The sequence below is a fragment of the Phyllostomus hastatus genome, unplaced genomic scaffold, assembly GCF_019186645.2.
Source record: "Phyllostomus hastatus isolate PE091 unplaced genomic scaffold, TTU_PhHast_1.1 phas_scaffold_21, whole genome shotgun sequence".
NCBI classification, from domain to species: domain Eukaryota; kingdom Metazoa; phylum Chordata; class Mammalia; order Chiroptera; family Phyllostomidae; genus Phyllostomus; species Phyllostomus hastatus.
The window spans coordinates 21,687,951-21,714,303 of record NW_025334017.1 but is presented as its reverse complement, the minus strand read 5'-3'; the positions used below and the strand labels follow the sequence as shown (position 1 = coordinate 21,714,303).

Sequence of the window (26,353 nt, the reverse complement as noted above, 5' to 3'; positions counted from 1 at the left end):
GAGAGAGAAACTGGAAATATATTTGAAAAAATAATGAAAGAAAACTTTCCTAATTTGGTGAAAGAAATAAACATGCAAGTCCAGGAAGCACAGAGTTCCAAAAAAGATGGATGCAAAGATGCCCACTCCAAGACACATCATAATTTAAATGCCAAATGGTAAAGATAAAGATAAAGAGAGAATCTTAAAAGCAGCAAGAGAAAAGTGGTTAGTTACCTACAGGGGAGTTCCCATAAGGCTGCCTGCTGATTTCTCAAAAGAAACTTTGCAGGCCAGAAGGAGCTGGCAAAAAATATTTAAAGTCATGAAAAGCAGAGACCTACAGCCAAGATTGTTCTACACAGAAAAGATATCATTTGGAATTGAAGGGCAGATAAAATGTTTCCCAGGCAAGAAAAAAAACTAAAGGAGTTCATCATCACCAAACCATTATTATATGAAATATAAAGGCATTTATTTGAGAAAACAAAGTTGTTCAAAACTATGAACAATAAAATGACAATAAATCATATCTATCAACAAATGAATCTAAAAAACAAACTAAGAAACAAGAAGAACAGAGACAGAACCATGGATACAGAGAGCATTCTGATGGTTGCCTGATGGGAGGGAGTTTTAGAGAAGTAGAGGTTAGGACATTAAGAAGTACAAATTGGTTGTTACAGAAGAGTTATGGGGATGTCAAGTACAGTATACGAAATGACCCATGGACACGAACAATGGAGTGGAGATCGCCCCAGGGATGGGGCTGCTGGGTGGAGGGGAGCCAAGGGGAAAAATTAGGACAACTGTATAGTCTAATAAAATATAATTAAAAAAAATAAATGCATGCTATAAGACAGCCATCACAATACAATCTAACAAAATTGTTTAGAATGCAGTTAAAGATGACTAAGTACTACTGGAGGTATTGTATGGTAAAAACAAACAAGCTTTGCGGCCAACCCAATATTATCTTGAAGTTTCTGTGGGCGAAGCACCATGGTATACTTTGTAGATCATTGATCTTGCTCTTGTGCTTAATGTGAGCAACTTTTTCTGCAATTTTCCACATCTTAAACATAACTGGAAGGCCCCAGTACTTAAGAGATATTACTGTCTGGTACATATAAAGTTCTGTAAAGATGCCTTTGATCTCAATCTTTCATATTGTATTCAAAGAGAAAAGTTCTATGCAAAAGCTTAAAATGTATAACTGTTGGGCTACTTTTACCTAATTCCTGTAGAGACTTAATAAGCATTTAATTGTATATTTTCATCAGGCAAATCATGATCTAAAAAGAGGTTAATTCAATAAGATTAAATTATGAGTACTTAAAAGTAAAAATAAATGGGAAGATAATTTTATAATAAAATAAGTAGTTAAAATCATCATTTTCATATTTAATTTGTGATTAGGTAAGGAAATATTTAGAAAAACTTTTTATTTATTTTTATTGTTCATGCTGTAACAGTTCCTGCTTTTTCTCCCTTTCCAATTCCATCCCAGCCCCACCCTCTCCCGTCCCCTAAATCAATCCCCATATTTTAATTTAATTCCAACTAAATTTTTATCTCAATACTGAGATATAAATGTAATCTGTACAATGAGCATTTAAAATCTTTCAAATAATGCTTAAAAGAAGTAAAAAGTAGAATAAATAAATTTTTAATTCAAGGAACATCTTAAAGTTTGTGCATTTTTATAGCTATATTAGAAAGAGCATGTAATGTGTGTTTTATATAAATTTGTTAGTAATATGCAAAGTGCACCAATAGTTTTCATTTAAATTATGGAAATTAGATAGTTTACATAAGTGTTACCAGTAGGAAAACTTTTACTGAAAATTAGAAAGGGTCACAGCAGCTAAAACCATGATATTCCTACGTCCTACTTTACCTGCAGTGTGAGACTCTTTACAGCATTCCACACCGCTCCAATAAACTCTTTCATTCTTTCTTCAGGACTTCTGCAGCCTTCAGCTGCCGTCAGCACGGCTTTCACAGGGACTGACAATGGTCTGGATTCTAAATACAAGAATATTAGTTATTTAACGGAAATGAACCTTACAGCTTTACAAAAATATACAGAAAATATTTTCAAGGTTATTCTATATATCCTTGCTTAACATTAAAACTATATGAGATTATAAAATATCATATCAGATCATTTTAATTGATGGAATTAATGACGCTTGCAATGATTCAAAATCAACAAAATGACTCTGCTAAAGTCAGGAGGGAGCTGGAGAGTCTGTCAGGTGCTGGTGGTTGGAAGATGGGCTTTTGGAGCAATGGTAATTTTGTTTATTGAATGCTTTGATGTCTTCAACTTTGTGAATGAAGTTGTAACCCATTTCTCAGTATAATGTGTATCAATAAAAACTTCACTTTAAGAAAATGTAAATTCAACTAAAAAGTACCTGATTAATCCCAAATTATTAGGAAATGTATCTTTCTGATAACAGAAGCTTACTTACAGAATCCCTCAATTCTAAAAACAGACTTTGATGAGAACCAAAAGAAGCATATGATTACATAAAAGGTATATTTATATAGTAAGAAAATAAAATGTGATATTCTATTCTGTTATTAAAATTTTTATCCATCTAAAATAAGGAAATGAGAGACTTTCAACAATTTTTATAATGTAAACCTTTTACAGTGGTTACCTCTAAGGAGGGTAAAATGGAACTTATGACTGGTATGGGTGAGGGCGTATTTAAGTCTTTACTCCCTGTACTTCAAAATTAAATGTTTTACAACAATAAACTACCTATTATAATTTTAAAAACAAAACACACATTAATTTACTTTCTACTCACTTGGACTTCATCGCTTTTCTTCTGTACAGGACTAGTTATGAAAAGAACATGGTCACCTAAACTTACTGCAGAACTCTGCCAATTAAAATAACTGACTTAAAGGCAAACCACCCACACAAAAACTAGCACACAAATGTGTATAGCAGCTTTATTGATAATTGCCAAAACTTGGTAGCAACCAAGATGCTTTTCAGTAGTTGAACTGATAAAGTTTGTTACACTCAGAAAATGGAATATTATTCCTCACTTAAAAGAAGTGAGCGATCAAGCCACAAAAACACAAGGAGGGTATGTATAAGCACATTACCATGTGAAAGAAGCCAGTCTGAAAAGGCTGCACACAATAGAATTCCAACTATAGGACACTGTGGAAAAGGCAAAACTGTGGGGACAGAAAAAGATCTACGGTTGCCAGCAGTTAGGAAGCAGCGAGGACTCTCAGGGCAGTGGAACTACTCTGTATGATTCTACAATGGTGGAATCTGTCATCGTAAGTCTGTCCAAACCCATGGAATATACACCACCAGTGAGCCCTTGTGTGAACTACAGACTTTGGGTGATTCTTACCTGTCGATATGTAATAAGTTTATAACAATGTACTACTTTGGTGGCGGATGTTAACTGGAGAGGCTATGCACTTGTGGGGGCAGGGCACATAAGGGGAATCTCTGCTCCTTCCCCTTAATTTTGCTGTAAATCTAAAATTGCTCTAATAGTAAATACTATAAAAATGTTTAAAATACAGACCAAACTTCAAAATTATTTGAAACAATGAGTATCAATGGTGTACACAGAAGTTGCTCATTAATCAAATTTTAAATCTGATAAAGAGTATCAGTATTATATAAAACTGTAATTACAACTTAAAAATAAATCCATCTAATAAATGCTAACATCGCCAGTAAGTTCTGACATGCTATATTACCATGAGGCAGTACTGAAAGTCACTACTAACCTACAGAACCGCATGTTAATTGTAAACGCTGTTGTCTCTAATACGATGACCTAATAAATAATAATTCAAGGAGGCAATCATCATTTCTGGAGAAAGTGCTTTACTTGGAGTCAACTTGCCTTAGAGTTTCGCATGGTGAAAGCAATTTAATCTAAGTGTGAAAATGTAATAATATTTATATATGATGTCAGGAATATTATTATTCACTTTAAAAATAACAATGTATACAAAAACAATTCATGGAAGTACGATAAACATGGGGAATAATGATTAAAAACTCACTGTGATGCACAGAAAAGAACTTGAAGTTTACCAGATCTGAAAGGGTCGCCCTCCTTCTCCAGCACAATCCACCTACTGTTTCAGTTGCGCCTTGCCTGCCATTTCCTCTGAGGCTCGGTCAGGGATTTCCCCCGATTCGATCTGGTCCTTCCTCTACAATCTCACAGAGCTCTGACATAATTCTGGATAACATTTAATTTTCCATGGTATAATATTAAACATTTGAACATCTGTCTTTCTGAAAGCAGTGGCAGAACAGTTACCTGCTGCAGCAATAAGCGGCCACGGTTAAAGGTCAATAGGGGAGGGCGGCTTCTAACAGAAGAGCAACAATAAAAAATTACTGTGGCAATTTTTCCCTTAACCATAAGATACCTAACAATCCATTTATGTGTTCATCTACTTTATTCAATATAGTGCTGAAACTAAGACGGTATGTATCCATTTCACAAAAATAACAATCCATGTGTCCTTTATCTATTCATACAATGTACTACCTTGAAACAGTATAGTGCCTTGCTCACTAAATATTGTTGAATCATTCAATTGATAGATTTTTTAAAAAGAAAAATATCACATGTGTACCTCCTTGAAACCTTTCTCTAGTAGCATATTATTTGACATTTTTGTCAAAAATGTAATTTTTATGATTTATAATTTCATTTTTGAAATTTTAAATAATCACGAAGAAGAAACATGCGCCAACCTTTATTCTTCCTTCATGTTCACAGAAAATCAAGCTGTCCAGTCATGTACACACAGCCAAGGCAAGACTGTGCTGGGGGTAGTTGTCTTAAACAGAGCTGAATTGCTTTAAAAAGAAAAAACTAAAACAAAAAGTCTCCTGAGAGTAAACCTTGCAAATGCAGGTTATAGGTCATCCTGGAGAGGCAGCACCCTTCAAACAGTCATAAATGGAGAGAAGATGACTACCAAAGAAAGCCCACGAGGAAAAGAACAGCTTCCTAAGAGATAATGACAGGAGTACTACAAGCCTGGGAAAGAGAGAAATGCTTAAGGAGGACCTGAAGAGGGGTTATAGAGATGTTTTAGTACAAGTTCAGAAAGCTAAAGACGGAGTGATGAACACTGGGCGGCTTAGAAGGGCTTCCCTCCCAGGTCTCTGTGCAGGAATTCGAAAAAGGAAGAAGGGTAAATCCCTGGGAAGAAAAACCAGACCTTGATACAACAGTAAGTTAGTGTCACATTTCCTTAACTCGTCCACAAAGGCATCATAAATGACTAGGATAAAGTGTTAGTTGTTCATGGGCTTAACATGTTCCCTTACCGATGCAAGGTATATTTGCATATAATATATAATATATATATTAATGGGTGAATAATCAGAAAATGCAGCTCACCAAAAAATAATGAAAGGCAGGCAGGAAGGAAGGAAATTAAAATGTCCCATAATTTTAACATGCAAAAAAGTCATTCAAAACTCCTTAAGGAAGCCCTGGCTGGTGTAGCTCAGTGGATTGAATGTGGGCTGTGAACCAAAGTGTCGCAGGTTCCATTCCCAGTCAGGGTACATGCCTGGGTTGCAGGCCATGACCCCCAGCAACCGCACATTAATGTTTCTCTCTCTCTCTATCTCCCTCCCTTCTCCCTTCCCTCTCTAAAAATAAATAAATAAAATCTTAAAAAAAAAAAAAACTCCTTAAGAAACACCTACTATGTTTTGGGATTCATGTTAGAAACTGGGAATACCATGGTGAAAAAAACAGACACAGTGTCATTTATATATATATATATATATATATATTATACTATATATACTATATATACTATATACTATATATACTATATATTATATACTATATATTGTATATATACTATATATACTATACAATATATATTTATATATTTATATACAAATATATAAATATATAAATATATATAAAATATACTATTATATATATATAAATGGTATATGGCATTAGATTTTTTTAAAAGTCTTTAGTGGTGAAATTTCAGGCACCAGTGGGATAAATATATTTTCATAAAGTTTTGCAACAAGGAAACCTAGATACTACTTTTTATTCTACCAAATTCAAATTGCATGATCTCAGAATCACTTCGACTCTTTAAGTTTCAGTTTTCTCATTCAGTACTTTCAGGAGATAAACATTAAAGGCTGCCTAAATCTCACTGGGAAACCATGGAGTGGGACAGGGATTTAGGTCTCTGTTAAAGAAAGTAAAACAGAAGAAATACAGAAAGAGGAGGGAAATAACGGGGGAAGATGAGGAAGGAAGGACTGAGAGACCATTATGTAACACCATCTTGCTGTAAGTAGTAAAGCAAAGATAAGAATGTCTCTAGCATCTCTCCTTCAAATTATATCACAATGATCCATGAGACCATTAACATTCTTTTACCCTGAACTTATTTCCAAAATTAAAAAGAACACAAACAAAAGGTTTGAACTCCATACTTTCTTAGTGTGTGTACACCCACAGGCAACACTGCCACCACCAGAAATAACAGCACAGGGTAGAATATAAGCTAAGCCCTCCTAGATAATATAAGATCTTGGAGGAATATTAAGAATTTTTAGGTTGGAAGAGGCAGTCTTTTCTCTTATAGCTGCCACTGTTGACCAGACAGGTATTGCTTTCCACATATTTTACACTCAGGCTAAGGTTCAATAAAAACTCAAATTAGTCAAGTGCAACTCTGAAATAATGAAACTGACTTTCATGCAGTAGCATGAAATTGGTGTTAGTATTTTATGCTCACCCTTCACAAGCACTTCCCACTGCTGCCACTTCTGCAGATCAGTTCCCACTTGAACTTTAGTCTTTATTGTTAGAACTCTTGTAACTATATAAAAATGAATGAGAAAACCTTGGATGATCAGATTGCTACTAGAATTTGAACGCTCTTATGTTCTGGAAAGCATAAGAGAAAAAGGGAAGAGAGGAGGAGAAGGGAATCTTGTTCCTCAGAAAATAAAAAAATTACTGGCTGATTTTAGAGAGAAAAAGGAAGGGGTGGGGGGAGAAACACTGATTTGTTGTTCCACTTCATGTGCACGCATTGGTTGACTCTCTATGTGACCTGACTAGGCATCAAACCCCGCAACCTTGGTGCATTGGGACAACACTCCAAGGAACTAAGCTACCCTGCCAGGGCTACGCAATGTTCACTTGCTATACACCAGGGTACCACAGTGAGGGCTGGAAAATGGGACACAAACCCTGTCCTCCAAGAGCTTACAATCTAGAGGGGAAATATAAGCTTATTAAAGCAGGTCTTCAAATAATGTTGATTTGCTGCCCTATAAGGTTGATGAGGAAAAAAAGTCAATTCCCAGCTGGGGCCACTGTCTGTGAGTCATTCCCATGTTCTCCCCATGTCCGCATGGATTTTCTCCAGATATTCTGGGTTCTTCCCACACCCCAAAGGTGTGCACACTGGGAGAACTGGCATGCCCACAGAGTCCCAGTCTGAGTGACCCTGTGAGGAAAGGTCATCCTCTGCACGGTGGGTCTGTCTGAATAACAGACTTCATCATTCTTGTGTCTGGTGTTTTAAATTGGAATATACAATTGCAGTCATTTTGTTATCCATTAAGTCTATAATTTTAAGTGTTCACTGAATGTATCACTTTTTATTCCTTTAAATTTGTTTCAAGTGCTCAGAGAGAAAGCGAGCCTAACTATGCTCCCCACGTCTAAAGGTGTTTCTCCCACTGCCTGAAGAGAAGTGAAACTGAGGAACCAAAACAGAGTCAAGGTGTCTTCTCAGCACTGTCACCTTGAAAACGAAACACAACTCTGGGGGACCGCAAACTGACTCTGCATTACTTTACTTCCTAACCCAGCAGAATAAAGGATCAAAATAAATGAAGTTCTACAGGAAAAATAAAGTTACAGTTTGCACACCTAGTTACAGAACTGAGGTCCGTGCCAGGTACACAAACAAGACTGGATAAATACTACAACTGAGGGATTGTGGGAGGACCACATCCTTTCAGGTCCCAACACTCACAACCCTGATACCTAATCCAGTCTGACAAACCCCAGGGTCACTACTGTACCCTCATGCTCTTCATCTCTTCATATGAGCCCCAGGAGAAGTCCAAAAACTCTTATCACCGTCACCATCAGAGAGATCCGTACCACCCCCACCAGACCCCAGCTCTCACTCCACAACATTGAAATCTCCTCTATTCCACCCTCTAGAACTCATGATACATCTTCAGCACCATCTCCTAGACCTTCCTAAAACTTTTCTCTAAACTTACTCTTCAACTGTTCTAACAAATCCGAGGACACTGCTCTCAGTGGAGTCCTCTTCAGCAGCTGATGTTTTCTCTCCCTTCCCCTGCATAAGGCTGGCACTAAAAGTGGGTGAATGGCTTTCCTGGTCCCCATTACCAGTGAGAATCTGCTTTTGTACTTCCTTGCTCCAAAAAGCCTCACTTTGAACTTCATGTCATTCAACCACATACCCACCACCCTCTCTTATTGGAGTAATCTATCTGATGCTGAGGTCAGCACCCTCGCTCCTTCCTTCTCTAGAGATTTTCACTCTTGGATCACTATCATTCTCTGTGTCAGAGAAAAGATGCTTATTGAACAGTACAGTCCCCAGCTAGACAAGCCACTGTGGATGAGTCTCAATAATAAAATGTAACCTAAAGTGAGGTGATGCATCTAAAGCTTTGGAGGCAAGTAAAAGCTGGTGTGCTTTCTTCCCTTACTTTTCTCTTTGTTTGGCTACTGGCTAAACGCAGGACATCCAAAGGACCAGCAGTTTGACTAATGGTAAGATGCCTGAGTCACTGCTTGGAGGAGAACTACCGAAGTAAGAAACAACAATGGATTTTCCTCGACGAAGAAATGCATTCTATTGTATCAAGTCACTGAGATTCTGTGGTTGTTTTTTAGAGCCACTGGACAACAATGACTAACAGGACCTATTGAGGATCAATCATTTTCTTCACTACCTGCTGGACACTACTGTCCCTACATTCCCCATCAACGTCACTGGCAGCTCTTTGTTGGTTTTTCTGCTAGTTCTTCATTTTTCAGACCTCTACATGTTAGAAAGACCAAGGACTCAGTCACTGGGCCACTTCTCTCCTCTACAAACACCCTCTTCTTAGGTGACCTCACTCAGTGGCATGGGTTTAAGTATCCCCTACATGGTGACAGTTCCCAGGGGAGAATCTGGATCTGCCTCTAAACTCCAGACTTTTTATCTGTCTAAACTTAACAGAGCTAAAAGCAAAACTCTTGAGTCTCTCCCTGTCCCCACACCTTTCTTTTTATATTCCTTCAAGTCTCAGTGAACAGCAAATCCACATTCCAACTTCTCCATGAAGGAAAAACACTGACCCACCCCCTCTCTCACACACTAACATACAGACAATTGGCATACTTTTATTGGCTTTATCTCAAAATATATCATGAGTTTGACCTTATGTCCTCTAGGGGTACTATCCTGGTCCAACTCAGCAGGATTACAGGAATACACTATAGCAATAGCCACATGGGGACCAGACCACCTGTTTCTATACTTTTCTCCCTCTAGTCCACTGTCAGCACAGCACCCAGAGTGATGGGTGATGTTAAAATAGCCCAAAGGGGAGCATATCCTTCCTCTAATCAAAACCCTTCTGTGGCATCCCAGCTCCCTCATTTTTACTAGTAAAGCCTTCACAGTGGCTTATCCACTCCTAGAGGACCTGGTTTCCCCATTGCCTGTTTGACTTCCCTTCCCATTCCTCTTCCCAGTGCTCTCTCTGCCCCAGCCTGCCCCTCCTGTCCTCCTGGCTGTTCCCTGAAGGTAAGAATACTGGCAAAAATACTGGGTTAAAACACATAGCAGAAGAAGAATCATGTACAAGACACCTTTCTCTCAATTCCCAATTTCCTCACGTCTCTAAGAGATCTCACAAGGATTTAGGGAATTTCAGCACAGCAAGAATAAAAGTAGACAAATGCCGATTTGTGAATCTCATTATATTGCTATTCTTCCATTTGGTTGCTGTGGCCTGAAAAACACTTGAAAAATAAGATAAAGGAAAATTCTGACCTCTTCCAAGACTTTTGAGCTACAGAAAACTTGCTTAGTTCAAGTCAAAAGCCGCACTGAGTGCCTACTTATGCTGGTAGCTGGGAGGGGAAGATGTGTAAGACTGGGACCATGCACTTGAGGAGCATGCACCAAATGAGGGAAATGGATGGGTAACATACTCACAAAATGGATAGGCAGCACAGGTCTATTTTAGAAAATTGTATCATAATGTAGTAAATACAATGAACTATAGAAGCATTGCCTTATAATGAGTTTCTAATCTCTTCTAACCCACACATGTTTAACTATGGAAAAGAAGATATTACTCATTCAAATTCCTAATAATGATTTTTGATATCACTGAAAAGAAATATAAGTATATCTCTTGCAAAATGTAAGAAAAGGATCAATTTTCATTTCAAAACTTACCTAAATAAATACTTTGTCTCCAACTCTAAGACTGCGAACATGTTGGAAATCTTCTTCACTATACATTAGGGTAAGCAACATTTCTGCTAAGAGTCTTTCCCCTTCAGATCTGTCCTACAGACTCCTCTTCACGATTGAATACTATTAAAGAATAGCATCTAAGGTAGGTTTGCAAGGCCCTCTCTGAATCTGTTCAACTTTATTTTCCACTATTTCCACTAAAGAATCTTCACTCCAATTCATTATTTAACCCCAGCTGTTTGCACACCAATGAAGTGCTCTTTTTGACTATTGCAATCCCTATCTATTTAAGATCTACGTCAAGTTGTACCTCTTCAATGAAAATTTTTCTAATTCCTAAAGTCTATAGATATAGCTCCTTTCCCTAAACCTTCCTCAGTTATATAAAGCTACCACAATGCACACAGATTTTTTTCTTCTCCAGCTAGGGCCTAAAGCTCATCAGCACATAAGCCATGTCATACTCTATTTTCAATTTCCCAAAGCATTTAGCACAGAGTTAAGAACAATGCAAGAACTCATGGTTATATATGACTAAAGATAAAATTCTGCCTCAATATCATGGTTGTATCTGGACTATCATCATAATTCAGCATTTAAAAACATACCAAAATTTCTGAGGTGGCAAGAATACCCTAAAGATTATGTGCACAAATTTAAAATGTGCCAAAAGCTGCAAACTTCCCCTAAATATTTTAAAAGTATCCCAGGAAATCTGGTAACAGATAAAAAGTTATAGGACATCAATTTAAATCAATTAAAGGACCGGGGGCAAAACAGGTTAAGAAATATGACTGTTAAGCCCTTAAATAAAAATAAGGAAAAAAGTTTCATTCATTCATACAACAACTATTTACTACATATTTGCTCAATGCCAGAAGTAGTTTTTGAGAGTTTAGGAATACAAAATTACACAAGTCAGATATGGTCCCTGATATACATTCCAGATAAAGAAACATAAAAAGAATGGAAAACTGTGATAAGTGTTACAGTGAAGAAAACAGTAGTGTTAAGGTAGGGAATCTGGGGGGAGTGGCAAAGACCTATTTTAAAAAGGCTGAAGAGGGAAGGTTTCTTTACTGAAGGGACAACATTTAAACTAAGACTCAGAATGTAAAAAATACACAGCTATGAAAAAAGCAATGGAAACAGTTGAAAAAGCAGAGGTAAAAGAACCCAGGCAAGAAAAAGCACAGAGTGTCTGAAGAAACAAAAGAGGGTGAGTGTAAGAACAAATGACAAGGGATGGAATGGAAGAACCTGACAAAAACCCGATCAGGTCGAACTACATAGGCCATGTTAGGGAGTTTGGATTTTTAGTGCAATAAAAAGTCACTGAAGTGTTTTAAACAGGGAATAAAATGATCCAATTTAGATTTTTAATAAGATGACTTGCTGGCATCTGGAAAGTGAATTAGAGTAACTGAGATCAGATGATGAGATAACTTGGAATCCACACCAGTGAGACTAGTTAGGACAGCTTTACATTATCCTGCACAAGAAAGTGTGTGGCTCTGACTAGGGTTGGTGCACACAAGCAGACTGGAACAAAAAGATTCAAGATGTAACAGAGACAGAAGGGACAGGAAAAGGAGACACTTAGAATAAATCCTCAGTTTCAACTTTAAGTAACACAGTGAGTGGTGGTGGGGAGAGATACAAAGTTGCACAAATTTCATACACTTTGGGCTTTGTGTGGCCGGTAAGATATCTAAACAGAGATGTCCAGGCAATAGGATATGAAACTACCTTAAAAAAAAAAAAAGATTGCATAACAAAGCAAGTCAGTTAAGACAAATGTAAAATAGGAAGATCATCAGTGTGGAATAAATGTTAGAAGACATGAATAGAAATACTAGGTTTTAGGGCAACTTTAAAACCATTAAGATCAGAGAAAAAATAAAATAAAATTACACTTCAGGGTCAGAAGTCAATAGATGAAATAAGCTTCATCTTGCTTGAAGCCTATACTTTTCCTTTTAAAATGCAAACATAAAAAAATGTGATCTTTACTTTCTATCTGAATTGTGTTTTATCATTCTATACAACTTTCACATATCTTACTTTATTTAAGACTTGTAAGAAGACTTAAATCTGTAAGCTATTACTGAATATACTTATTCTTACTTTATAAATAAAGGAAATGTGATTGTTTGAGGGTAGTTTGAGATATGGGACTAAGGTCAAAACCTACGGTTTTTGGTCCCCTATCTACTGGTCTTTCTACCACATTTTCCTAATGCTTGGTCTATATTTTACACTAATCATCATTTTATTTGCAACTTTACTTGGCAATATAAACTTAAGTAACTTGAAGAAAAAGTGACATTTTTGTAGTAATACTATTTTTAAACTTCTGGAGTTTAGATAATATATAAAGCTTTAAGCAACTTGCCATAGAAACTGCAATAATGCTTGAGACTTTTCATCAAAACACAAACTACATTCGATAGTATCACTCCTGAAAGGCCCTTGGGAAATAATGGCTTTTGGATTCTGCAAGTCAGCGTGACATGGCATGCAAAATTGCATCTCATGCTGAGCCAACCAGGAAAATATATGTCATCACTATGTGACATTCAGAATTTCATCTGGAAACTATAATCTTGTTCTGACTGCTACAAAGGGGAGGCGGGGGAGACTGCATACAAAATAATTTGGTTGAATTTTTGCTGAATTCTTGCCAGTTCATGTAAAAACTAGAAGAACTAGAAGAACTCTACATTCAAAACTCTTTCAATGTATGTATTATCATCACAATGTGCTCTCAAACAATTTTAAAATTAACTGACAGTTTAAGTCCTATGTTAACTCAATGAATCTCTGGGAAAAAATATTCACAATAAAAGTTACAAAATTAATAAACGGTGTTAAGCAAAATTGTATTGTTCAAAACTGTATACAACAAAAACATCTCCTAATTCCTTCCCCCACCTGAACAAACTATAGGTTAATAAAGAAACAAAAACCTGTGATAAAGTCTGCAATCCGTCTTACAAATACCAAGTCTTTCAACCCCAGAGTTTCTCCCTTCCCCCAGTTCTTGTGTACAACACCTTCGTAACCCATTCACCTTGTTCCTATCAAAACTGAAATGCTGAATGAGACTTAGTCTAAGTACTGCAATTTATACAATCAAAATGTATTTTAAACCTTCTGTGATTAATTTTTAAATGAATAATTAGTAAGCATAAACTGACAGAGATGACTGACTCTCAGAAATTACCCCAGGAGCCATGTATCTGCTATCCCTACATTTTCTGGTATGACATCTCATACACCTGAACACAGAGGTGGATGGATGCATGACCCAACCTGGGCTGCTACAGGGCCAATCATAGTACCTAACTTCTCTGGCCCCAGTGATCGTCCAGGAGGTGTGCATATGAACCAAGGTAAGTCAAACAAAATCCTCCTCAGGTGTGTTTGTTTTCCACAGGTATTGGATCCGGTCTGTTTCTCACTGACCACAGTTAGTTACACATTTGAGTCCAGAAGTGCCATAGTTATGGATGCTGCCAGGTCAAGAAATTCGTGTTCAGGAAGAGAAAATTAAGCCAACATGAAAAGATGGAGTCCTGATGGTGTGGAGTCTGGTTCTAGGTCATTCCAAACAAAAGATCTATCTTTGCCTTTTTTACCACTTTGGCTATGGGAATCAATACATGTTCCTGACTTTTTTTTAATTTAAATCATCTGAATATAGTTTCTCTCTTTTAGTAAGAGAATCCTTTCTAATTTAGAGGGTAAATGGAGGATAGATGGTGACGAAAGACTTGATGCCAGGGGGTAAACAAGAATACGATATACAGATGAGGTGTTATAGAACTGTGTACCTAAAACCTAACCAATGCCATTCCAACAAATTCGATAGATAGATAGATAGATAGATAGATAGATAGATAGATAGAAATTTGCCTTTCCTAATAAAAGAATCACCTATTAATTCTGGGGAAACACTGGGCAATATGTTAGTAGTTGTACCCACACAGCCTGCAGAGGTGCAGAGGCTTTAAACTGCTTCAGCAGACCATCGGGTTTACCTCCCTGTTTCCCAGACTCATTACCTCCTCCAGAACCACTGCACCTCATGGCCCATTTAGCTGACCAGGCTCTCACTCCTTTCATTACCATAGTCAGTGATCATTATCCAGATGAATCCTGCTTAGGTCTGCACATGTGGAGATGCCTTTGGGTTTTTTTTTACTCTGCTAATCTTTTCTCTGGCCACAGAACATTTCTTGACCTACATTAGCCAATACTTTTCTCAGCTTAACTTGGCTTCTTGGGAACCTCCAACCTGGGACCTATATGAGAGACTTTCTCCAGGTAACCCTAAAACTTCCAAATAATAACACTCATTACAGGAGTATCCTCCAGATATGCAGTATGGTACACGAAAGTACAAGATCATTATTGAGCTGTTTGGAGAAAATATGAAAATATCTATTCATATTTAATTTTATCTAAAAATGAGAAAGACACTGTTAAATTTTAGTAAAGCAGAATGACACTGAGTCCCCATGTTGTAAGGCCACAAATAACACTACGCTAAGCATATTAAAGGAAAAGTAGACATTCAGTAACAAGGAAATGGTGAGGTCTCTTCATTTTTTCATTTGTCACCACTTAATAGTGGCTTATTAGAAACTATTTAAATATACAGATTTAATGAATTTATAAATTTTATTATCCACATTTAAACTAATCTTCACAATTTGGATAAATAGTCTTAAGAGATTCCTGTAGCTCTGGATTGATATAGCTCAGTTGGTTAGAGCATTGTCTTAATATGCAAGGGCTGCAGATTCGATCCCCAGTCAGGGCACATACAAGAATGGACCAATGAATACATCAAGAAATAGAACAATAAATCGATGTTTGTCTTTTCTTTCTTCCTTTTCTTTCTTCCTTCCTTTTCTCTCTCCCCCCCCACACCCTCTTTCCTTCTCCCACAAATCAATAAATACATTTTTCTTAAAAAGATTACTGTAAGAAACACATACCCAAACATATGCATTAAAGATGCCACAAAAGTATTTAAAAGAAAAAGGCAACACCTTTCAATTAATTTGGAAGACTATTTTATTTATACAAGAAAGATGGAAATTTACTAGCCTAACGTCACCAAACACCTTGCAAAATGGATGGGACTGAAAAAGACATGCCCTGAGTGCATCAATGATGCCCATTTCCCTCTTGCATCGATGTACATCAGCAAAGTGCCTATTCAATTATGTTAGCCACTCAAAATCAACTACTAAAATAAACTGAATGAAAACTAAACCTTTAAAAGTTATCACAACAAAGCATTAAACTACTTTAAATATTTAACATAATATTACTGTATCAGAATCATAAGATTTAATTTCAATTAAAATTACCTGGCACGCTTTATAATATATTGTTCAAAAATTTTTACTGGTAGGAATTCACTAAGAAAAAAGTTTGAAATTACTACTCTAATAATGAACTATTTTCAAATAATTTGTGTTCTCTGTAATTGTTTTAATTCATTCTAACTATTTAGTAATGCTTTTAATATAATGTAAACCTGCCTCCACTGTGTCCAAGGAAACCAAAACAGTGGTTTTTGTTTGTTTCATCTCCTGTGTTTGATTTTGATACAAGCCTGGGCCAGCACACGTAAAAGGGGAAGGAATGAGGTAGTGATAACAGTAATCAAAGTAAAATAACTCCAACAGCATGCAGAATTTAAAATTTCTCAACATTAAAAAAATTTATCTTCTAAAGTCATCTCCTCTGACAAAATTCAGTGGTCTATATTCTACTTTCAAAGTAAAAAATTAGAGTAAATCTTGAACATGGTAAAATAAACCATGCATAAATAAATCTGCTTTACAGTTCTGACAAATAAAAAATGAGGCAAGAAAATAATTTAAAAATATTTTTAACTTTTTTTATTGTTGTTCAAGTACAGTTGTCTCCATTTCCCCACCACCACCACCACTCCCCTCACCCCAGCCATCCCCACTTCCCACCCTTTGGCTTTTCGTCCATGTGTCCTTTACAGATGTTCCTAAAAACCCTTCCCCGTTCTCTCCCCCACCATTATCCAATATTAAATATTAAGTAATTACTTGACATTTAAGGTTCCAAGAAGGAGAGACATCATGCTCATATTATACAAATTATAGTACATTTAAAATTAAAAAGTTGGGGGAGCGGTGGGGGGCAAATGCAGGCAACTATACTTGAACCACAATAAAAATAAATAAATAAATAGAAGTAAATAAATAAAATTAAAAGTCAATGAACCTAGTTTGTTTAACAAACTGAACACATTCTTAAAATTAATCAACAAACACTAAATGTAAGATATTCTGTTGAATACACTAGGAGACCGTAAAACAGTATAAATTATATTTCTTTGTGAGCTGAGGATTTACTTGAGGTGTCCTCATATGCACACCAGTAAGAAAGAACACTATGTGGTAGTACCAAGTGAGTAGCACAATTATCTGATATGTGTATAAAAATTATCATTCAAATAATCAAGGAATGTTTCATGAAACATGAACAGAAATCTAAGCATTAAGAAACTTTAGTCTATGGCTACAACCACCTAGAGTAAGGCTGATACATCACACAATCATCTCGGATCTGTTGAAATCCTTTAGGAAACAAAGCTTAGAATTGTTGTTTGAATATAAATTATTCTGATTGCCCAGAATAGTATAAAAGCAACTTATAATTTGACTATTAAGTATCATTTTAAGCTCTAGAGGGTGCTTATACTTTTCAATAAATTTTAGGGTTAGAAATAAAAATAATTTTTCTTAAAAACTACAAAAGGGGAAGAACAGTTTTTAAAAAATCCTCACCCTAAGATATGTTTATTGATTTGAGAAAGGAAGGGAGAGAGAGGGAGAAAGAGAGAAACATCAATCAGTTGCCTCTTGTACACTCCCTGACCAGGATCAAACCTGCAACCTGACCAGGAATCCAACCCACAACCTTCTGGTGCATGGGATGACATTCCAACCACCTCATCCACCTGGCCAGGGCAAAAGAAAACAAACCAATTCAATAACTCTGTATCTTCATTAACTACTCTGATTACTTTCTAAATGATATTTGCAAGCTGTTTATTTTAGACATACTTCATTGGATATACTTGTTTTCATTTTAAACCTTTTTTCTTTTCAAAGAAGAATATATTATTTAAACCACTTTTTATTCCTGGCAGAATAAAATCAATTGCATATTATGCACTGGTGTCTGCTCTCATGGTTTAATATTTTCCAATGAAATTAAATATCTAATCACATAAGAATGAAACTTTATGTTAAACTATATGACTAAGGTGAGCAACTTCTAATATAAAAAAATTCACAAAAATAAATTTCTTGTATATTAATACTAATTTCACATTAAGAATATACTTACTCAACATGCAAGCATAATCAAATTAAGAATGGCTTAACTCTTTTAGATGAATGACTATGTTGCTGTGACCCAATTTTACTTATAATTCTTAAAACTTAGATACCCAAAATATTGACAGGTCAGGAGCAAAATATCAGGAGCAAATTGAAACCACCCTCATATACTACTTCCTATGGGTAGGACGATTTTTTAAAAACTTGAAGAAATTTCAAATTTTGACTAACATATGAAACTGATTTTTTAAAAAACTGCAGGGGGCAAAGGGGAAAAATTGGGGCAACTGTAATAGAATAACAATAAAATATTTTTTAAAAAATTAAAGGTATACTGTAATGTCATGTCTTATTTTTTAAGAAAGAATATATTCCTTATCACTGAGAAACAGGGGCAAAAATTATACATTCCCTAACCTCTTACTTTCTCTGAAACAATGCAAGGAAAACAATACTTATCCTGCATATATATTTGTTTGCAATGAGAAAATTAACTAAATTGACATATAATGATACATATTCTTATCTTACCTCTGACTGAGAGGAAAAGGCAATTGTCCTGACTGTTAAAACCTACATCTATTTATATTCCTCTTCATCTGTGATCTCATTCTATAAATTACCACCAACTTTACTGCATCTCCAATTTTTCCTTCTCTCCTCTTCACCTCTATCTAGCTGTAGGCACTCCCAAGAGTCTGTAGAGTCAGATTTCTTGAAAGAGTGGTATTACATAGGCTGTCTCTTTGAGCTCAATTCTCATTCATTCCCTAACAACTAAAGCTCCTCTGGCCAAATGACTTTGGTCACTTGAATTTTTTAGGCCTCACTGTTCTTACGACTCTTACAACAAATCATGCAGTTACCTACCATCATCATCTTGACACTCTTTTCAGTTATGTCACACACACACACACACACACACACACACACACTCTCTCACATCACACCTTTGTTGTGTACCTCTCCAAATGATGCTTCTCATTTCTTCCATTGGCTCTTCTCCTTACCCTTTAATGAGCAAGTTGCTCAGAATTTATACCAGGTTTTCTTTTCATCTTGCTGTGTTTGGTTTCCCTGAAAGATCACACAGGGTCTGTGGCTTTTGCTATGATTCATATGCTGATGACTCCCAGACCTATACCTCTCATTGTTTACAGTCTAGGTTACAACTCAGACATGAAAACACTTTTATCAGCTTTGTCTTCTGATATCACCACTAATAGGAAAATATTTATTTTCAAACTTTCTTCTAAAACTCCGCTCGTGACATTTCATTTTAAGTTACTGTGGCAGAGACCACCATATCACCTCTAATATCCACCCTCCCTTTCTTTTTGAGAATCCACACGTTAAGACCAAGCATATAGCCTTAAAGAACACAAACGACATTCCTGAAACGTCTATGCAGTTAAATGTAATCATGTCACTCACATCTGGCTAAGACTATACAAGCAAAGTGGAGTGTACCCCTTCTGTACAGTTTTTAAAGAGACAGGGAGATTGAGTTCCCCTTCTTCACTCTCTTTTGCTCACTGAAATGCAGATACAATAAACCACTGAAGCATCCATTGTAAATAACAAGGCAGGTCTGGCAATTGAGGCCACCCCTAGTAGAATACAGAAGTACCTGATACTGGAAACCTCTAACACCTTGGAGTACCTACCCAAGCTTTCAAATGAGAGATAAATAAAATTCAATCTTGTTTAAACCACTGTTACTGAGGATATTCTGATATTTTCAGCCAAACTTAACTCATTCTTAAATATTATAGCTACATTATGAACTCTTGCTTAGTTTAAAAATACAACATTTTGAAATGAGGTCAGAAAAAAATGCAATTAGAAATATTCTACCTAATCACTCAAATTCATCATCAAAAGAAAGATTCTTAAAAAAACAAAGAAAGAAAAATGTAGTCTGAAACCTTCATTATCTGCAATATAAACAAAGTGGTTTTTAAAATTTCAGGATTTTTCATACTTCTCTTTGAGAACTAAATTAGATAAAATTTCCATATGCCTGACAAAAAATTTAAATATCTAAAACATACTAGTAATTTTTTATTAGAAACATCAATGACTCTGAGATATATTTAAGGATATAACAAGAAACAAAAAATGCCAATAGTATAGTGTTTCACTTCTGAGTCTTATTGAAAAACTTAGTTGCAGCATCAAAGTGATACCCAAGCAAGAGAGACCCCTGCTCATCACATGGTTAGGAATTTCCCAGTATACCCATGTTGGTAACTCTAATGCAAAATTCTTCACTATATTAGTCCTATGGAACTGGGCTTAAAATTTAGAACAATTCCTTGACAAAAAAAGGAATGGGGTAGAGGAGGAGGAGAAGACACACTGAAGTTGGCTGCTCATATATCAGGTCTTAGAAGAAAAATAGTAGATGAATGAATTTGCATAGACCCTATTTTGAGAGCTGGTTATGTTATTAAGAAATGAGAAAAGGCAACTGATAATTACAAAATGACTACTGCAATTTGGAACTTTCACTGAAAGTGTCACTAAGTATTTTTAACCATGGATAAGTTTCTTTACTTCTTTATGACTCCATCTCCTTAATTATAAAGTGAAAGTGTTATATCAGATAACTTTCAATAGATATAGATAGATAATTCCTCCCCAAATGATTTTCCACAGATGTCCATGTAGCTTGTTCCCTTACCTGCTTCAAGTAGCTGGTAATATGAACTTCCAGTGAGACTTCCCTGACTATGCTAATTAATCATTGTCCTACAGTTCACTAAAACTCTGTAAATTTTTCTTCCTTTATTTTATTGCTATGTCTTCAAACTTATTGATTTCTTCTTCTGCAATGTCTACCCTACTCTAATTCTATCCAGGGAGTTTCTCATTGCAGATTTTCCATCTCTAGAGTTGGGCTTGGTTCTTTTTTATATCTTCCATTTCTCTCTAAAATGTATTCATCTTTTCTTAACTACCTGAGTACAATTTTAATACCTGTTTTAATGTACAAGTATTTAATACACTTGCTGATTCCATCATCTATATAATTTCTTAATTTATTTCTGTTGGTTATTTTTTTCTCCTGGTCAAAGTTTCCCACTTCTTTGGATCAGTAGTAGTTTTTGTTTTGGGTTTTTTATTTTATTAATCAGTTTTTTTAAACTGAATTTATTGCAGTGACATTGGTTAATGAAATTTTATAGGTTTCAGGTGTACAATTCTATAATACATCATCTGCATATGGTACTGAATGGATGAAATTGTGGTTTTTAAGTTGTTACATGTCTGTATCTTGTTGTATTCCTCTTAACAGCACTAGGCTTCATTTTGCCAGCAGTTAACTTACTCATTGTTTTAGTTCCCTTTTTAAGTTTGTTAGAGGTGGTTCTAGGATAGCCTTTATGCTATGGAAAGTTTAGCTACACTAACTACTAAGGCATGCCTCTCTGGGTCCTCTATGAAGATTTGAATGATTAATAAGAAGTGGATACTGTGGACAGTGGGAACCTGAATAACTCCCATCCCTGTGTGAGCTCTGAGAATCATTCAGACCCCAGCTCCTTGGTTATCCTTGCCCAACATGTCTTACCCTTTAATAAATACTCAAGAAGAACTCCACTGTTGCTTTCTGGAACTCTTGCTTAATAGCTTTCTCTCTCTCTGGAATTTTGTCCCCTAATTTCCAGTCATCTCTGCCTCCTTATAATTCTTTCCCTCTACTTCCCAAAACTTCATTTCAGCAAGGCAGCTGAGCTCAGTTTGATATACCCCACCCTGCTCTCTGGTCTGGAATGTGCCTTCAGTCAGAAAGCCAGGCAACCCTAGGCACTACGGCATTTGTCTCCCTCCTATGAGGGATCACGGCCCTGTACTGCCAGTTGTCCAATGTCCACAAGCTTTATTCTCCCATACATTCTGATCAGTATGTTACTTACAGCAGGAATGGAAATTTAGTCTTTGTTACTCCATCATGGTCAGAAACTAAAGTTTCATACTTTTAATTTGTGGTATTAGCTCTTAACATTTACATCATTAATTATCACATTGTTATTATTTTAGCAGTATTTGAGGAGTCAAATTAAAAGGCCTTCTATCGTTTTAACTGTGTACTTAACAGCTTTCAACTTGATGATGATGGATAATATTTTTTAAAGCTATCATGTATGCAGTATCCTGCTTTTTCATCTCCACTACAGACATCTTTGTCAAGAGCCCCAAATTAATGTTCATAAGGTTTCCAAAACAGAGGGTAAACAGATGTCGTATCTTTGAGGGTTTCCATGTTTTGAAGGGTATACAGATTCTCTAGAAGATTATTTAGAATTTTGTAATAATATATTATCTTCATGTGAAACACGACTTTATCCTGGCGTGGCCAGCCCTACGTGTCTGTAGCACTACAATAGTGCTGTTCTGCTGTCAGCACATTTCCAGCCATGAATCACATGTTCCTGCTGCAGCCAGCCACTTTACACCGGTTAACTGACACTGGAAGAGGAAGATGGCTGCTTCATATTGAATAATTAAAATGCCAAAATCAAGCCTAGCGCATTATCAGCTGGCCTTGGTCATCACGTGCCAAAAATACTACAAAATTGTTGGGGACGAACTTAAGACCAAAATGGGAGCTTAGGTTTAATGAGAATTCAGGCAAAAATTGATACTAACACTTCTCCACTATAAATTTCAGTTAAAAAATTAAAATATATATGCCACAACAATGTGAACATACTTAACACTACTGAACTGTATGCTTAAAAAGGCCAATATGCAAAAAGTAAAACAAAAACAATGAAAAAGATGTATAAAAGGCTATGAATACCTTACCAAAACATTACAGTCCATGATGCAATGTAAATAATAAAAACAATGATAATTACATTTAGAAGTAGGTAAAAATTCAAAGGACTTACAAAACATATTTCATCTAAAACCAACAGGAACTGTATACTCTGATTTTAAAAAACAAAAATTTTTGAAACTTAATCCTAATTAAAGCAAACAGTTGGTACAGAGCATTCTCAAGAAAACAGAGAGCACCACCACCAAGGTTACCAGAAAAGTAAAAATGGTGGGTATGCAATGTAAGCCGTGAAGAATGTTATACCCAGGGCTTTTTACCTCTTGTAAATGCCCCCAGTGCCAAAACATGGCAAGCACAGGCATTGGCTTGATAACTGTTCATTGTCATGCTAGCCTGTGTAAGAATCTACATTTGGTGAAGTACTGATATCCTCACCCATAAAGAGAATACCTATTGGGTATCTAACCTAAGTGTTTGAGAGACAGGGGAACGCTAAAGACAGGAAAAGCAAATATACCACAATTCAAATACAAGGTACCACAGTTCACATTGTAATTTGAAATAAAGAACAATGTGTTGTTTACATATGTCTGCATATTCTATAAAGTAATAATTAATGATAGAAAGCTACATGTTGGGGTGTTACTATTTTTCTCAACATAAAATTAGTATTAATTTCTTATAAAAATAAAACAGTATAAGACAGCAAAATAAATCTCAGATATTAACTGGTATCTTTTGTGAATTGATATGTAATTGATATGGGATGTGAATTTAGATATAAAACTTTTCCATGCATAGCAAATGCATATTTTTCTTAAATCTAAGATATTTTTTATATAGTTCTGTCATGTAATTTCATGTAAATGGTAATCATTTTCTGTCATCTTTACCCTTCCTTAACAATTACTCTAAATCAGTCAAGTGTGAACAGGACTAAATAATAAAAGCAGGAGGTCAGAATATGTGGTTAATATGCATATAAGATTACACTTATTTTTATCAATGGATACTTAGTGGACATTTATTTTATTCAGAGGTGATATTTACAAGCCTTTATGTAAATCACCAGTTAAGGAGATTCAAAGTTTATAATGTAGCATGGTAACTAAAGGAAAAAAATATCTAATTTTATGTTAAAAGCTAAATACAAGTTACAGATAATCTTCCTCTACAACAAAAACTAAGAGTAGGTATTTTTATCAACTGATAATAGAAATCTCAACAGAGTAAAAGCCTGTGGGTACTGACCGGTAAAATATCTAATAATTCTATAAAATAAACACAGCATGCTGTTTTAGGAAGGCAATAGAGCACAGAACAATAGTTACATATAAAACTCTACAAAAATGTGTATTAGCATTGCTATTGTTGTTGTTGTTAAATGTGAAGAAAATAATACTAAGTTTTCCTCTAAATCACAAATGTTAGTTTAAATGTCCTTATGTGTACAATCATATTTTAATTTCATTAAGGGCAAGCATTGATGTCTCATTAATATTTCTATCCTCTATATCACTTACGACAGAGCCTTGCCTGTTACGGATGTTCAGTTAGTGGGTTTTGATTTACTGAAAATATAAAACTTTTTTCAGTATGATTGGTAATATGAGTTATATAAAATAAGGCTGAATATCTAAGGAAAAATACAAATTCACCTCCAAATAGGTGGCCCATCATCGGAACATTAAAAATTAAGAAGAAAAACATCAACTAAAATGAAATCACATAGTGCTCTTTTTCATTACACATTAAATGAAATTTTAAAATGCTTTATGGAAGACTATTTGCATGGACAGTCTAGCAGAGAAAGAGAGAGAAGGGGGAGGAAAGAAGAGTGAAATGTACCGTCATTTGTAAGAATTCACTTTAAGAAGGAACATACTACCGGAAATCAATTCTACAGGAATGTCTTGTGTTTTTGCATGTCTTAAAAGCGCAGGCAGTGAGTGCCTTTTTTCCTACTTGTGTTTTTCAAGATATCTGTAAAACATACTCAGGCCTCAGAGGACAGAAATATTATCCTCCTTCTGAACAATGAGCAAGTTTACTTACAGTCTTCCAAGGTACATATAATGCCTCCTTCTAGAGAGGAGGTGGGCTTTCTACACATTGGGTTCCCTCAATCGAGGGTTGCTCTCCTGTAATGTAAACCACTGCTTATAGGTATTACTTGGCCCCACTTTGTAATACCCTGTGGAAATTAGGCTTAGGCAGAGACTTGAGAAAATGCCAACACTTTGGTTACTGCTAATGCTGTTAATGACAAAGTCCTTTGTCTCTGTTTCAGCAGTTTCATGTCTTTGGTCAGCATTCACAAAACTGTGGCCCAGATAATTTGATAATTTGTTAGTATGGAGGTTGGGTAAAAGCACAGAACCTTTTGAGTTCTTGACACATACATACCTGTTACTGTTTTTGTTTTTATAGGGCTGCTGGCATATTCAGAGGCCTGATAAGACTGTTGCTTTGCCAAGGGTGCACTTCCAACAGATGTCTCATCTTCTTTCCTTCTGCTAATTGGCATAACAAGAGGGACAGCTATCACAGGCTGCTGGAGGAAGTCAAATGAAAACTGCATTATTTACTAATTCATAAGGAGTGAAGTTTTAACACAGTATCATTGAGGAAAGTCCTTTACAAGTTGGGGTTTTATTACTATTATTATTATTTTAAGTTTATTTTTATTGTTCACACTACTATAGATAGCTCCATTTCCCCCTTTTTGCCCACCAGCCCCCGTTCCCCACCATTGCTCCCCCTTCCCTCTGGCCATCACCATACTGTTGTCCATGTCCATGGGTAATGCATATATGCTCTTTAGCAAATTCCTTCACCTTCTTCCATCCAAAAACCTCCTCCATCCTCCCCTCTGTCAGCTATCAGCTTGTTCTACATATGTATGCCTCTGTTTCTACTTTATTCATTCGTTTATTACATCATTTAGTCAATCCAACACCAATCAATCTCTCTCTCTCTCTCACTCAAACACACACATGCACACACTCAAACAGAAAAACACTTTAAATTGTAAATTACAATTTTGTGTGAAAACCAAGAGAACTTGAAAATAATCATAAATTTTAGAAAGAAGTATAAAGCTAACATAATAAAAGCAAATCAAAACTAAAATTAACTTTGAAAATTGTTAGGTCAACTCAGTAAATTCAGTAAGTATAAATAAAAACAAAAAGAAATCAAAAAAGAAAATTAATGTTAGAAAATTTATTCTTATAAAATTATATTTTAAGAGGCACACTTCCATAAAGTGATTATGCATATGTTAATATAGGCAGTCTGATATTTTTTGAGAATTGCTGAAAGTCTATTTTGTCTGACAAAGTGATATCTACAGCATATTTAGAAAGCATAGAAAAATATCTACAGTTAGAGAAAGCTGGAAAATATTATGATCCTATATTGAATGCATGAGTGCTGAGCTGAACAATAAAGCAGCTGTTTCATCTTTATTCACTGAAATAAAGTCTGATGTTACCACTGATGACGCCCAATACAATCTTGTCAGATTTTTGGCAAAAAAAAAAAAAATACATAGGTATTTTTAAGTTTGTTGCAGGATCAAAGATCAATGTTGAACGGGGTGGAAAACAATCATCAAATGCTGGGTTTTAGCCAC

The 26,353-nt window shown here is 35.6% G+C and overlaps 1 protein-coding gene across 2 annotated transcripts in view; it reads right to left on the bottom strand.

The window, feature by feature from the left end:
* VPS13B (vacuolar protein sorting 13 homolog B) overlaps nucleotides 1-26,353 on the bottom strand; it is a 699,511-nt gene that overhangs the window by 407,942 nt on the left and 265,216 nt on the right. For both annotated transcript variants that reach the window (XM_045861171.1, XM_045861172.1), the window contains exons 21-22: nucleotides 25,123-25,270; nucleotides 1,880-2,007 (exon numbers count right to left, since the gene is read on the bottom strand). In XM_045861171.1, the coding sequence (XP_045717127.1) occupies nucleotides 1,880-2,007; nucleotides 25,123-25,270 (276 nt within the window). The remainder of the gene's footprint in view (nucleotides 1-1,879; nucleotides 2,008-25,122; nucleotides 25,271-26,353) is intronic.